This window comes from Gobio gobio (genome assembly GCF_949357685.1).
Source record: "Gobio gobio genome assembly, chromosome: 21".
Lineage (NCBI taxonomy): Eukaryota > Metazoa > Chordata > Actinopteri > Cypriniformes > Gobionidae > Gobio > Gobio gobio.
This window is the reverse complement of record NC_137117.1, coordinates 6,595,936-6,611,106: the sequence shown is the minus strand read 5'-3', so window position 1 is coordinate 6,611,106 and position 15,171 is coordinate 6,595,936. Positions and strand designations below refer to the sequence as shown.

The 15,171-nt window shown below is 36.9% G+C and overlaps 1 protein-coding gene across 2 annotated transcripts in view; it reads right to left on the bottom strand.

Moving 5' to 3' along the window:
- The window catches only part of znhit6 (zinc finger HIT-type containing 6), a 51,719-nt gene extending 40,840 nt beyond the window's left edge, over positions 1-10,879 (bottom strand). For both annotated transcript variants that reach the window (XM_079801806.1, XM_079801807.1), the window contains exons 1-5: positions 10,695-10,879; positions 10,350-10,415; positions 9,768-9,874; positions 9,602-9,690; positions 1,287-1,390 (exon numbers count right to left, since the gene is read on the bottom strand). In XM_079801806.1, coding sequence (XP_079657932.1) covers positions 1,287-1,390; positions 9,602-9,690; positions 9,768-9,874; positions 10,350-10,415; positions 10,695-10,786 — 458 coding nt within the window. In that variant the 5' untranslated portion in view covers positions 10,787-10,879. The remainder of the gene's footprint in view (positions 1-1,286; positions 1,391-9,601; positions 9,691-9,767; positions 9,875-10,349; positions 10,416-10,694) is intronic.
- Between the last annotated feature and the right edge of the window lie 4,292 nt (positions 10,880-15,171).

Sequence of the window (15,171 nt, the reverse complement as noted above, 5' to 3'; positions counted from 1 at the left end):
AATGGCAGCTCTTATCAGTCGGGCACTAGTGTGACCTCCAACCAAATTCCAGCAGGAAAAAAGGTTGCAAAATGCCACCATTTAGTCGCCGTCTGGAGCCCTGAGATGCCCCATTTTGAGTCAGGCTTGTTTAAAAAGGGGTCATGAACTGGCTTTTTTCATTTTTTGATACTGTTGTCCGAGGTCAACTCATGACTTTTGCGTGGTTTTTACCTTCAGAAACATCATAATGAAGAAGTAATCTTTCAATCGGCCTGTAATTCAGTCTTTCGGCACACAGGCCACAACAACGTCGTTCCCTTAACTTTTCGTTCGTCGTAAGATTCGTCTTTCTTAACTTTTCTTAAGAATGTTCTTATCTTTTTTGCTTATAATGGTTCTTAAGATAAAATTTAAGAAGTATTCATATTCACGAAAAGAATGTTCTTTAAAATCCTCTTAAATAACTTCTTAAAGTTAGGATAACCTCCAACCCATCTTAAATACCCAAATGTAAGCGGTTTTACAAATTTATTGGGTTGTTTCAAATAGTAAGCATTACAACATAACAGTAGCTAGCTAAATATAATATTTATAAACACACACACAAACCGGAATGATTCGTCCACAGGGCTCGCAAAATGTCTTTATCAAACAAACACAATGATTTATCTCTCATCCACCCGCAATTCATTGGAATGCTTTTTTTGTATTACTTGGCACGTCCAATCGGTTGATATAACCACAAACCACATCACTAACACACACACACACACACACACACACGGCAACCCGTCAAAATAAAAGTTTGGTTAACTTGACAAACACATCACTGTTGAACAGTAGTATTTAGATACGTCTCAATGTAATAATAATAATAATAATAATAATAATAATAATAATAATAATAAATGACCAAAACATAATTTTGTAAGTTTAAACATTTAATTTTAACCGTATAAAGCTCAGTTGTGCAACACTTTGTTTAACAAAAAAAGTCTGTTATTAAATTAAAAGATAAATAAATGTCTTTTGTCTTCATTTGATTACCAGAAAATACACAACACATAATTTTCATAGAAATTAAATTAAAAAGAAAAAATAATAACATTGTTGTTTTTATGAGTTAAATTAAGTAGCTAGTAGCCTACTATTTACTAGTAAATATTACAGTAAACAAACATCACAGACTCCGGCATAATGTCAATAACACTTCTATAAATGACTTACAGTTTCTGCAGTTATTGATGTAAACATCCCTAAAGTACAGAAAAAAGGTACCATCACACATTCCACCCATTACTCACGCGCTTCTGAAGACGGTGCGGTTCTCCCGGTGTTTGCTGAACATTTTGGGGAGAAGCTTCAGGGTGACTTTGACTGCTTTTGCCTTCCTGATCATCCACATGCTCTTAAAAGAGAGAGAGAAAAAAGTGAGTCCCTATTTGAGGTGGAACTTGGTGTTTCCGCCATGGCAGAAGTGTCCAAACTTTTTTAAAAGGGGGCCAGATTCCATGTTGTGGACACACCGGGGGCCGGCTCCTTTATTATTATATATATATATATATATACACATATATCTCTATCTCTATCTCTATCTCTATCTCTATCTCTATCTCTATCTCTATCTCTATCTCTATCTCTATCTCTATCTCTAGTTTTGTTCTTGGAAACATGACAGATTTGACAAAAGCTTGAGCTGACAGTAGCTTGAGATGGGACACAGATGTACATTTAATACAACAATATCTGTAAAACGTTCATCATCCAAAAAGTTTTAATGGGTGAAATGTAAATATTATTAGTGAGTTTGAACTCTATTCTTATTTAAATGAACGAGTGCTCTATTGAGTCATCACACTGCTTTTCTTACTTTGTATTTCTGTCTTTTCTCCAGTCCAAATATCTAAACATTCTTAAATCATGACATGTAATATTTTTTCTTGATTTCTGAGGGGGGAAAAAAATCAAATGAAGTGCGTTTTTGCTTAATACACGCAAAATTATCTGCCAATGGGGTCAGAAAAATAATCTGGTTTCTGTTTGATAATTTTGTTTAAGCAAAAACTCACTTCAATTTCATTTTATTTTCCAGAAAACAAAACAAAATATCTTGTCATTTAAATGATCTACTAAATACATCTTGATTTAAGAATTATTAGATATTTAGACTAGAAACAAGACAAAGATACTAAATAAGAGCATTTTTTTGCAGTGCGCACAGGGTAAAAAGTAAAAAATATTATTTCTATATCTAGAATGGCTTTATGGTACTATATAGATACAAATGCACAAAACTGCAAGTTTATGACAAAAATAGTCTGTAATTTGGCCTTTATTACTCATTTAATACATTAAAAATTAAATAAAATTAGATATTAACCTACATTTCTGGCAAATTACCACGGTTAAAGGTAGTGTTATCATAGTAAACATGATAAATGATGGTGAATTGTTGTTTGAAAAGTATTTTAACCGGATCGGTAGTGTTGTTGATTACGTCAGTGCTGTTTAACTGGCTTTAAACTAAATTAAATCACAGAGAGATTCGCAGCTCGTAACGGAGACCTCTACGGCGAACTCGAACGCTTCTCATTGGCTGTTTAGTGGTCATGTGATCGAGACACTTGGCAAGTAAACACATTTGTTCAGAGTCAGAGCTCGCGAGTTGTAGCGCTGTTTCGTTCCGCTTTTGGTGGGTTAATGTTTCTCTGGCCTAAAATCGAGTACTGCCACCTGACATCGTGAAACTGCAGGATTTGTAAATTATGCGTGGCGGGCCACATATAATACATTTTAATAAACACGCTGTGGCCCATTTAAAATTCATCCCCGGGACGCATTTGGTCGAGGCAGATGTTGTGAAATGACGGGGTTACACACTGCAGTTTCACGTGCGAGCCGCACCCCTGGGCGTAACCGCCGTAAATGCCTAAGTTTACACCGCCTAATGTGTTTTCCACCACTGTGTGCTTTTTGGCTCACCGACGTTGACACGATTAACCCCTTATGTAGCGTTCACACCGGACGCAAATTACGTGAATAATTCGCGCTATTTGCATGAAGTTGGACGCTTGAACATTTTGAGTTTACTCGCTTCATGGATCTATAATTTGTTTCCTGGCAAATCGTTTAGGCTGAGGGAAAAGTGAAGTTTCATTACTTTTTTATTTTAAGGCTATAACTTTACGTTACCGTAACAGCTGACTAGCGCTGACTTTGAATGTTTGACTGAATTGTTTACTTTATTTCATGTATAGCTTATTATACCTTTTTAATGTTAAATAAAAGGTATAACAGCTTCTCTTGCCGTATGCGCCGTTTATCTTCTCAAATAAGCAAGTAAGCACCTTTGGTGATAGAAATTATTGTGAATTTAGCATAAGCCTCATACGGTCCGCAATGCTTTGTTTACATCTTACGATTCCTTGCGCTCAGGCAGTTTGACGTGACTTTGCCTGGAACGCTACGAAGTCGTGACTCGTGGTTTGAAGATGTAATTTACGGGCTCAAAAACCTGCCTGGAGCGCAGCATAACATACAGATTATCTCCTCATTGCTGTCACTACTAGAGCAAGCTCCTGATTGGTTAACGCGGCGTGAATATCCGCCAAAGTTCAGATTTTTCAACTCAGGCGATTCGCGGCATACGCGTCAAACACTCAATTCACGCGAATCGCACCGCAGAATGTCTATTCGCGTCTTTGCATTGACTTAACATGTAAATCACTCAAGCAAATCGCATCATTCGCGTCCGGTGTAAACGAACCATAAAGTAACGATAAGACCTTTTACGATACTATCGAGGCAATTCGGGCGGCGCCTAAAGAGTATCAAACTCAATACCCAGCCCTAGACGTGTGTGTGACGTCTGCCAATGAATTTGGTGTGTGTTTAGGCACATGCTTCAGACTGTGGCTGCACGATTTGGGGGAAATATCTAATTGCAATTATTCTGGTTAAAATTGAGAATGGCGATTTAAAATGCGATTATTATTATTTTTACAAATGAAAAGTGTGTATATAACATTTTGTTTGTATATTAATGTGACTAATAATAATAATAATGATTATTATTATTGCTAAATAAAAATAAGAAATATTACTATTACAATAACATTCATTATTAAAAAAATAAAATAGCGCATTTAAGAATAAATATAACAGTATAATAATAATAATATTTATATTTTACAGAAAACTAAAAATTATGTGTTACCTGTTAGCATGCAGACAGCCTATGACTAAAAATCATTAGAAAGGTCTAAGGATTTATTGTAAAAAACAATTATTATTATACAAATCTGTGCTTTTTATCTGTGATATCAAGTCTATGTCTTTAATTTGAAATATGAGCCTCTTATGCATCCACTGTGGGGATTAAAACTCCTGTACTTTGAAGAAAAACATATGGATAGTCATATAAATTTATTTAGAGAAGTTTTATTTTTCTTATTTTCTACCCAAAAGTGTAATTCATACTGGAGGCCAGAGGGCGCCCTCGAGCAGAAACAGCACATTTGCACCAGAGAAGTAATCATTTGTTTTCATGAAATCCCTAATGTGAAGCTCGCGCTGTAGCTGAATAAAACCAAGATAGAAACGCTTTGACTGATTAAACATGAAGATAATAAACACACGACTGCGACAAGATATGGTGCATTTGAGTTCTTCAAGCTTTCTCGGGTATTTTCATAATAATAAAGTATTCAGTGCTGATTGACATTCTGTGATAAGAAGCCACATCAGCTCGACTGACTATATGAAGCGAGTTAAAGCAGCACTAGGTAGGTTTTGCTCTCGGGTCCCCCTACAGTTGGGAAACAGTATTGTCCTCTACTACTGTCGTAAACTCTTATCATCTTATATCAGGGGATGCATCGCACATGCATTTGTTGACATGACAACTACGATAGCCCTGAACACTGCAGGAGTTCACATGCAGGTGTTCTGCTTGCGTCGCGTGTGAAATGTCTTCATCCCAGGTACAGTGGCATATGTTTCAGCATGTCATATGAATATCATTTCATGGGTTTTATTTTTTTCAAACGCCAAATGATCGCGATGCTCACGTTTACAAGCCAGCGTCATTATAGTAGCCTAGTCTATTGGTTCTTGTTTTACAGAATCTATATGATACTTCAATTCAATGTTTGAGTGGTAGGAAATAACCATATATCGTCAATATTATAACATCAAGCTACCCTAGATGAATCTGCAAATTTGAAAAATCGATTTGCATTATAGCTTGAGGCAAGACAAATAAACCAATATCACAGACATGTTAGGTATCCTAAAATATGATTTTGTACGTCTTATGTATTTACTTGCAAGAATGAAGCCCCTCCTCCTCCAGCTCACGCCAACCAGCAAACGCTGACCAATGTTGATCCTCCTGCCTTTAATCCCATCACTTTCTCCTTTCCTCTTTTTGCTTTCCTCCGACAAAACCTTTGCTTTCTTATTTTTCTGTGCTGCTTTGGCCATGACTATAACATCCAGCAAACAAACGATAGTTGGGCTCGCACGTCCGAATTTAAGGAAGTGGGGGTGGTGGTGGAAGTGACTTATAGGCCGTAAAGCAGTCAAATTTTGTAGTTCTTTTTTTTCTCGGGTTACTACTAGGGCTGTCAACGAATATTCTAAATTCGAATATATATTCGAATAGTTTTTAAACAACGAATTTCGAAGGTGAAAATTAATATTCGAATACATAAAAAATGTGGGGAAAAAACGCCCGGGGTAGTAGAGGCGTGGCTGTCTGGTTTGCGAGTAGGCGCACTAGCGCGCCTGAAGCCTTGTGTACTTTGGCCTGTCTCCTCCGCTGACTGCGCGCGCTCCTCCCCAAACGGACGACGTGTTTATACGCGCTCGCTGTTGTGCTTTTCTTTGAAAGGACAGATGGCGACTCGGAGTAATTGTTCTATAAACTATCAGGAAAAGCGTCGAGAAGAAGTGGGCTAATGTACACAGGTGACGATATTTATTTTAGTACACTTCACCGAAAACCACACTACAAAAGAGTCATGTAAAACAGATCAAAATAAACCTTGATATTACTTGTGACATGAGAACAAAATGTATGTAGAAATGTAACGTTAACTTATACAACTCAATTTATGATATCTAAATGTTTCCTAATTTCACTAAACACTTTAGTGAGTTTTCACTTAGTTTCGTGAACTTTTCTTTATTAAACGGGCTTTTTTATGCTTTTGTAGGCTCGTTTTGTAAATATAAGCAACTAATTTGTATGTGCAAACTGGACCAGCCTTACTTTGCATCGCCGCCACAAGCTTCTCTGTCTGCAACACGACAAGAGTCCATAACGGAGAAATTAATTTTGTTCATTTGTAAGGACATGAGAGCGATCAGTGTCGTGGATGGGGCGGCTTCAGGAGTTCTGTCAAGCAGTGGAACCGAGGTACTGACTGAAGAGATATTGCATGAATAAAGGATAAATGCACTGCTTCCACTGGTTTGATTATTTACCGTTTCATGTCAAGGAAAAGTTCCATGTTTACCACAGCACAGCTCGCTCGGAGCGTTCAATAATATGCTGTAAAACTTATATTAATAATTGTTTCAATCACTGAGTGAAGCCTGCTATATTTGGGACAAGAGTCGCAACCTTAAATTGCTTGCACAAAACTCTTGATCAGCCTCAAAATGTGTTTGTTCATTTAAACCGTTATGCGCAGAGAGCGAGAGGGCGAGAGAGAGTGAGGTCTGCGGTCTTTAGCCATTAGTTGATTTACTTGTTTTTGTGTAGGTAATACGTTGTCAAATATGTTTAAACTTAAATAGACTACCTATATAAGTAGTTATGTGTCTTTGTATTCATTTGTCCTGTTATTGACGTAATGCCAATAACATCAACCAGATGTTCGAATAGTTCGAATATTCGTGCTTTTTTTAGAGGGAATATTTGAACGTCATTTTTGAGCAATTTTGACAGCCCTAGTTACTACCCGAAACCCGAAGTTTAAAAGTACGATTAAAAACGATACAGACCCCGTCAGGCTATGGCAGACGTGTCATTCAACCTATTGTAAGTCAATGTATCATCACAAGAGGTTTGAAAATATATTATAAAGGTTGAAAAGTTACCTAGTGCTGTTATTACCCCTCTGGTGCTCTTGGTTTAGGGGTTGCACTGGTCGTCTTCCCAGTCATTAGTGACCGGACACCTAAAAATGTAACTTCCTCCACCCCAGTAAAACCAATGCAATTTATTTTTCTTCATAAATATTTTTTCTTTTTAATTTTGTATTTTGAGATGATTTTATGGTATTTTTTAATATTATTCAATAATTATGGTCTATTTTTGCCATTGAAATTTATACCAAAAAAATTTTGTAATCTAAATTATTTTTTTTTAATTATTGCAGTATTTCAGGTTAAAATAGAGACTAGGCCTTCAAAATATTTTTTTTTGAAGGCAGATTAGCGCCTCTTTTGGAATTATTTAAGAAATCATGCAACCATGTGTGTAACCACTAGAGGTCTCTATGGAGAGGCTTGAGTTCACTAGTTCTCTTTTGAACACATTTAAAGGAGCTGTATGTAGGACTGTGGCCAAAACTGGTACTGCAATCACTTTCAAATGACTGTAGAGCGGTGTATCCCCCTCCCCCTGACTCGAGGTTGCCAGATAGGCTGCAGGATCCAGCAGGAACATAGGCTGCTAGGAGCTTTCAATGGCAAGTGACGAGTCGTACACAGTACGTTTTTTTTCTTTCTGTTAATTATGTTTATGCTTCAAGAGCGATGTTTTGTGAAGTAATTATGAATCGCAAAAATTTACTAATGGCGATTAGCCAAATATAATCGTAAATATGAACGCTCGTATGTGACACTACATTCCCACATGAAAAAATACAACTTGCAGCATGTTTTGTCCACTATATATGCGAAGAACGAATGAGGAATCATTTTTACCGAGGTAACGTTAGGCTACTGTCTCAAATATGTTTTCACATTGCCATAATAGGCGTGCTAATGTTGTTTTCCTCAGCGTCCCAGCATAATGACAGAGAAACGGGCTCTGATAATGCATTACTAATGTTAGCAATGACGACTCGCCGTTTTTATCTACCAAACAATTCCTTAACGTTACCTTTTCAATTCAATGACCCACCTCCTCCATCTGCGCTAACCTAACGTTACTTTGCACGAACATGCATAACTTTGTTCGACTGTCATGGATATTTGAAATGTCCATTTACATTAAGTACAAGTTAGCCAAAAATAGATGAACCTTACCTGTCCAGGAGAAAATTAGCAACGTTGGCATCAGTCTTCAAATTATTCTCCGTTTTCAGCCGTCTCCATCTTTCAAAGGCATCTTATACAAATCCTGGTTTTATTTCGGACACTGTCACGACGTTTTTCTGATTCATAACGAGGTCGTTTAGGTTTCGTAAAGTTAGACATTGTTTATCCAAAAAGTGTGTAGCTGCATCTGTGTTAACTAGAGCAGAGCTGGCAAACCGAATGCAGAAACACTACTGACTTCGTGATTGGTCGACAGGTGGAGGGTGGAGGGGCAAAACACAACATGTCAACATCAACATCAGTTGAGGGCTGCAACTTCACTTTTAAAATGACAATATCTTGGCCGGACAACCGTTGTCAGTGATATAAGTATTTGAAATTAACATGATTTCTTAATGTCTAGTGACATATCAGGGCCATTTTATGATTAATTGAAATACATTTCTTACATACAGTTCCTTTAATGATTTTTTTTTTGTTGATGGATTTGAATATGTATTAAAAAAATCTCAAAGACTATTTATTATAAAGTTTTAGATTTGTTTGTTTGTTAGAAATATAGATTTTTTTCTGTGAATTTGTGTTTTTGCAGATTTCCCATTCATTTCCTATGGTGGTCATTTTTAACCGAAGCTCAAGAGGGAGTATTTTTTTTACGACCAATTAGCATGCTCGAATCATGACCGCAATTTTATTTTTGTGTTTACATTCCTAATGCTAGAAAAGTCACCAAGTTTCATTTCATTCTGATGAAGCTGTGATTTTTAAAAATTCAAAATGTGGTTCATAGGTTCAGTTTTTCATAGGCGTGTGTGTGTGTGTGTGGAGTCAATATCACACTTGTGATGTTTTAGAGTGTCACCCCTTCACTGCTGTGTACTTGTTTTAGCATTGTGGTCGATTTGTAGATTGTACACACAAATATTCAGAGAATTTTTGTGTTTTTGCTGATTTCCCATTCATTTCCTATGACCGAAGACAATGAACGCTACTTTTTTTTTACGACCAATTAGCATCCTCGAATCATGACCCCAATTTTTTTGTTGTGTTTACATAAATAATGCTAGAAAAGTCACCAAGTTTCATATCATTCTGATGAAGCTGTAATGTTTAACATTTCAAAACAGAAAATGTTCCGGTCAGAAGAGCACCAGAGGGTTAAACATTGTATTTGGTTGGACAACAGGTTAATGAACGCTTCGCATAACTAGTTTGTGAAGATGTTTGACACGTGTTGCTCAAACTCGCAGTGCTTTCAGACGGAGCAGCGTTTCCTCCTGATCACTGGGCATTTATTTATTTCATTAAAATCGCAGCTTTGTGCTTTCATAATGGACAGACTGACCTCTTTGGGGTGTCTGCGGCTGCTGAGCAGGACGGCGTCTCTGTTGGACTGCTGTCTCAGGCGAGCGGTGTCCTCCAGAAACCTGTAATCTACACCAGAGACTCCGTCAATCCTCACACACTCATCAGCGTTCACCATCAGGGCTTCAGTAAACACAGATCCTCACCGCTCAGCAGGTTCAGTTCATTAAAGTCAGAGAGAGGCACAAACGCCGTCTTGTCCCGGACACCACAGCATCCAGACGCCATCTTGTGCTGCTTGACACAAGCCAAACTACACGAGAACACACACACACACACACACACACACACACACACATTTTATTTTGATGTCACAAAATGTCCCCACAAAGAAAACATCTTATAAATCAGACTAAGTGATGTTTTTATGAAAATGTAAAAATGCAGAATGTCTCCTGTGATGGGTAGGTTTAGGGGCAGTGTGTGTGTGTGTGTGTGTGTGTGTGTGTGTGTGTGTGTGTGTGTGTGTGTGTGTGTGTGTGTGTGTGTGTGTGTGTGTGTGTGTGTGTGTGTGTGTGTGTGTAGGTTTAGGGGCAGGGGCAGTGTAAGGGGATAGAAAATACGGTTTGTACGGTATAAAAACCATTACGCCTATGGAATGTCCTCACATTTCACAAAAACAAACATGAGTGTGTGAGTGTGTGTGTGTGTGTGTGTGTGTGTGTGTGTGTGTGTGTGTGTGTGTGTGTGTGTGTGTGTGTGTGTGAGAGAGAGTGTGTGTGTCTCACCTGCAGGTGTGTTTCATGCAGCTGGGGCATCTGTATTTGGCCTCTTCAGTCTCACAAACATCACAACTGAAGAAGTCGAGACACAAACACAAGAGGATTTTACTCATTTTCAACAACAAATGAGTTTAGTCGATATTTAAATGAGCGAATGTGTGTTTTAAATCTGTCAGATGATCGACACACGAGATACACGGAACACATGTGCTTACAGTAGTGTGTTAGTAAACGGTGAAGCGTTAAATATACAGTGGTTTTAACTCTACACACGACAACACCAGCAGAAACACAGATGTAAACAAACACAGTCACTGAGAGTTGCCGTAAACTGTGCGTATTTACACTGACCTGGCCAAAGCGATCTTGCGCTTAACTCCTCTCCGGTCATCATCTGCTCCACTGCTGTTGTCCATCACAGGAAACATGTTCACCACAGTCATGCTAGTCTATCTGACCAAAACACTGACCATGTGCTGCGCTCCGCACACACGCCTGCCGTCTTCCGTGCTCCCTTTACGACACTTTACGCCACTGAAACCCTGTTCCAAAATGGCACCCTAAACCCTCGCGGTCTACTAAGTCCACTTAGTGAAATGACAAATGGGACACCCTGCGGTCTCCACAAGACCGAAAGTGCACATGAAGTGTGCCATTTGGGACAAGGCCTGAGTGAACTACTAGAAAAAAAGAAAAAGAAAAACCTTTAGTCAGGGGCAGCCCTAACTATTTATTTCAGATATACCTATATTTGATCCAGCATGTCACAAAGAGAGTTCTGGGTTTTAAAAACATAATTCAACCTGTACATAATACTTTTAAATGGGCCACTTAAAGTGTTTACTACAAATAAATGAATTGAATCAATGTAAATGAACAAAAATGATGCAGCACCCCCATGATTCAGACAACTTTACAGGTCAGGGGTCATATTAGATTGGATTATCCGAAAGATTGGAGTCGTCAAACATTGATATTGTTATAGTGTCAAATTTTAAGCAGGAAAAACACCACAAAATGTTTTCCCTCATTGATATCGTATTGCGTACCATAGAGGGATATAAGCGAACAAGAGCAACAAAAACACCTGCTTCTCACTACAGACCAACATGAAAAAATACTATAGTATATTATAGTAAAATTACAGTAAAATGACTCTAGTAAATACTATAGTGTTTTTGAACCGTACTATAGTAAATATACTACAGTAAATTAACAAAGTATGTAGTAAATACTATACTACAATGTACTGTAGTATCTTTACTATAGTATGGTTCAACAACACTATAGTATTTACTAGAGTCATTTTACTATACAGTTTTTCTCGATTGTTAACACACATTTTGCATGCCTCATATTCTCAGAACTCTACACACAAATCCAAAAACACACACACAATGGGCAAACCCCTCAATTCTCCTGCAAAATGCAACTTTACATTCAAAACAATGTTATTTCTTCTCAAAATGGTATTTTGTTTTCAAAGGACACACACAAACCATCATATGTATAGACATTTATAAGAACCAGTTGAACACTGATGTGCTCAATGTAAAACTCTATGATGAATGGAAAACACTTCATCATAATGACTTGGGTCTTTTTTTGGTTCAGTGTTACACTTACAACAGACAGTACATACATAAGTGTTTTGTAAAATATTTAAGAATATTGTTTTCATACTCAGATCACACAAATACACGGTAACAAATATATCTCACAAAAACAATGTACACAGTGTACACCCCAACCATCACAAAGTTGCACATACAGTGGTCTACATACAAAACAACAGAAGAATTTACTGTACAGTTACAGTAAAAACATTTTTTTTTAAACTATGCTGCATCCTCTCTTCGGTTTCTCACCTGTTGCCCTTTGATGCTAAAGCTCTGTTTGCTAATTGTAAAACTGTTTGCCCATGTGAAGAGTCAGTGTGCATATTTGAATGGCAGTGTGTTCCTTTTGAAAATGAGATTTTCTGCATGAACATTGTGCCAAAAGCAGAGAATTGTGTGTAGTGTTTTGAAAAAAGTGAGTTTTAGACCTGCAATTTGAGTGTAAAGCATGAATTGTGTTTGTAGTTTAGCAGAATTAGTTCAGGGGGTTGGTGAATGAGTTACATGTTGTGGCCATTGGGTCTCAAGTACCAGTATTTGTGTGTAAACAATTGAGAAAAAATGTAACACAAATTTAAAATGCTTGAACTTCTTTTACGCACAAGCTCAACCAAGACCAAAACACTGGATTTTTACTGCCAGATTCACCAATGCTTTAACACTGTGTGTCAGAACAGATAACATCATGTTCTAAACCTAGCCTTATAGACTAAAGTCAAGGTGAACAGATTTTTATGTTGAGAATTGAAACACAAATATATCCCCTGTGTTTTATTCCATTGGTACTGAGAAACAGCTGAGTGAAGTTATGCAAATATATAAATCACAGCTGATTCCCATCTAGGAATTGTTCAGGTGTTGCTGTTCTTTCACATGACCATATGGTTTACAGTAAAAGAGGACATATTTGGGCTTTTGTGAAAAAGGAACAATATAGAGCAACACAAAGAAAGTCAGAAAAATGCCTTTATGAGGGAGAGGAAGATGAGCACCAGGATAAGGGCAAGGGAGAATTTCTGCAGCAAAAGAAACAAAATGCATGCATTTACTAAACCCAACAAAACAAACATGTGACACACAATCTATGATCAATAAAATATACAGTCTATTGTATAAGGGCACATAAAATAATGCAGATTCTATAATTCAATCTAGTGTTAGTGTTTTTATGACAGTGTGCTATGATTGACTAAATGTTCCTGTTGGAAGAGAACATGTGTTTGGGTTTTGGTAGACATAATGTGTTAGTGAATTGTTGTATTTGGCAAACTAGTGCTGCAGTTTAGTTTACAATGTGTGATTTTGAGCATGAAATTAACAGTTTTGGCAATTGTGTGATGTAGGTGTGTTGGTGCATTAAGAGTTTAGGAAAATTGTTAAAAGTATTGAAAAAATTGTCATAGCAATCGTTAGAGTCAGAGATGTTGTTGTGGGTGTGACTGAAATTACCAAGAAATGAGGAATATGATGAAACCTTCTCTTCATCATGCATAAGGGTCTGATATTAGAGATGTCACATGTACCGAAAATTGGATTCCATAGAAAACATTTGGAGAATTTTTGCAGTGTTTGCGATTTATACTTCCATTTTCTGATTCATGTCGTTCCACTTCTGTATCCCCACATGAAAAAATACTATAGTATATTATAGTAAAATTACAGTAAAATGACTCTAGTAAATACTATAGTGTTGTTGAACCATACTATAGTAAATATACTACAGTAAATTGTGGTATATTACAGTAACAGTTTTGAAAACAGTATGTACGTACAGAGAGTTTTGGCAGTTGTTGTGTCTGAGTGAGAAAAGAACTGATGAAATTTGAGAGATGTTGTCATTGAGTGCATTTTGTGCCAAAGCGATGATAATCGATCCTCAGTTTAGCCCACATAGACTTCTGTTGCGCTCACTGTGTGAAGAGTTTTGCAAAAGTGACCTAAGTATTGAGAAATGTGTCCTAGCATCTGTAAAAAAAAACTATAATTGTATAGCCTACACAGACAGATGTTGTGCTAACTGCGTTAAGAGTTTAGGAAAATTTTTAAAAGTATTGAAAAATTTGTCATAGCGATTGTAAAAAACTGTCTCTGCTCTAGAACACAAGACCAACATCAAACCATGTTGAGAGGGAAAAAAGTGGAGAGGGAAATAAAAAAAAGAGAGAGGGAGAAAACATTGAAAAATTGGAAGATGTAAAAGTGAGATATAATGACAAAAAGAGAAACAAAACAGAAAGATAGTCTACTCGTGCACCACCTTATGACACTTTGGAGAAGCAAATGTCTGTCACAACAGGAACAGTAGAAGGAGGTAAAGCTGCGTGATACTGAAGAAAAATGGATGAACCTATTACACCTGTCAACCTGTTAAATCATGCAAATATTATATGAGATACTATATTGATTTAAAGGGATAGTTCACCCAAAAATGATGTCATCATTTACTCACCATCAACTTGTAAACCTGTATGAGTTTCTTTGTTCTGCTGAACTCAAAAGAAGATATTTTGAAGAATGTTTGTAACCAAGCAGAGAGAGCAACCATTGACTACCATAGTATTTTATTTCCTACTATGGTAGTCAATGGTTGCTCTCTCTGCTTGGTTAAACACTCTTCAAAATATCTTCTTTTGTGTTGAAATATTTTCAAAAATAGCACGTTTTCTGAAGTTGACGACTCGCCATCTCTGCAGTAGTGGACGCACCAAGAGAGAAATTCACATTACATAATCAGAACTTCTTTTCATTTTGAATTGTTTTATTTAACCCCTTAACTGTCTCCCCCCTTTTTGAGAATACACATGAAAATGCACTTTCCAAACTTAAAGGGCTGTAATTCAAGAATGCTTTGGAATATAGACCTGAGTTTGGTCTCGTTTTAAAGACGACACTCGGCAGATTACGGAAGCAATTCAAAATAACTAAATTATTACATTTACTGTAAATAAAAAATACTGTACTAAATATTTTTTATTTTATATAAAATATATATTTTACAAAAATGTTTTAATCTAAAATTACTATAAAATCAAAGCCATATGTCTAACCAAGTTGTGTTCCAAATTTGAAGTTGATATCACACAAATTAAGTCCCCATGAGATTTTGTTTAGCCGCTGTACCAAAAATAGCCACCGGGTGTCATTCACATTCCATTGATTGTTTTTTTGATGCATTTTCCTGTAAATTTCTGTCCAAATGTCACTTCCAT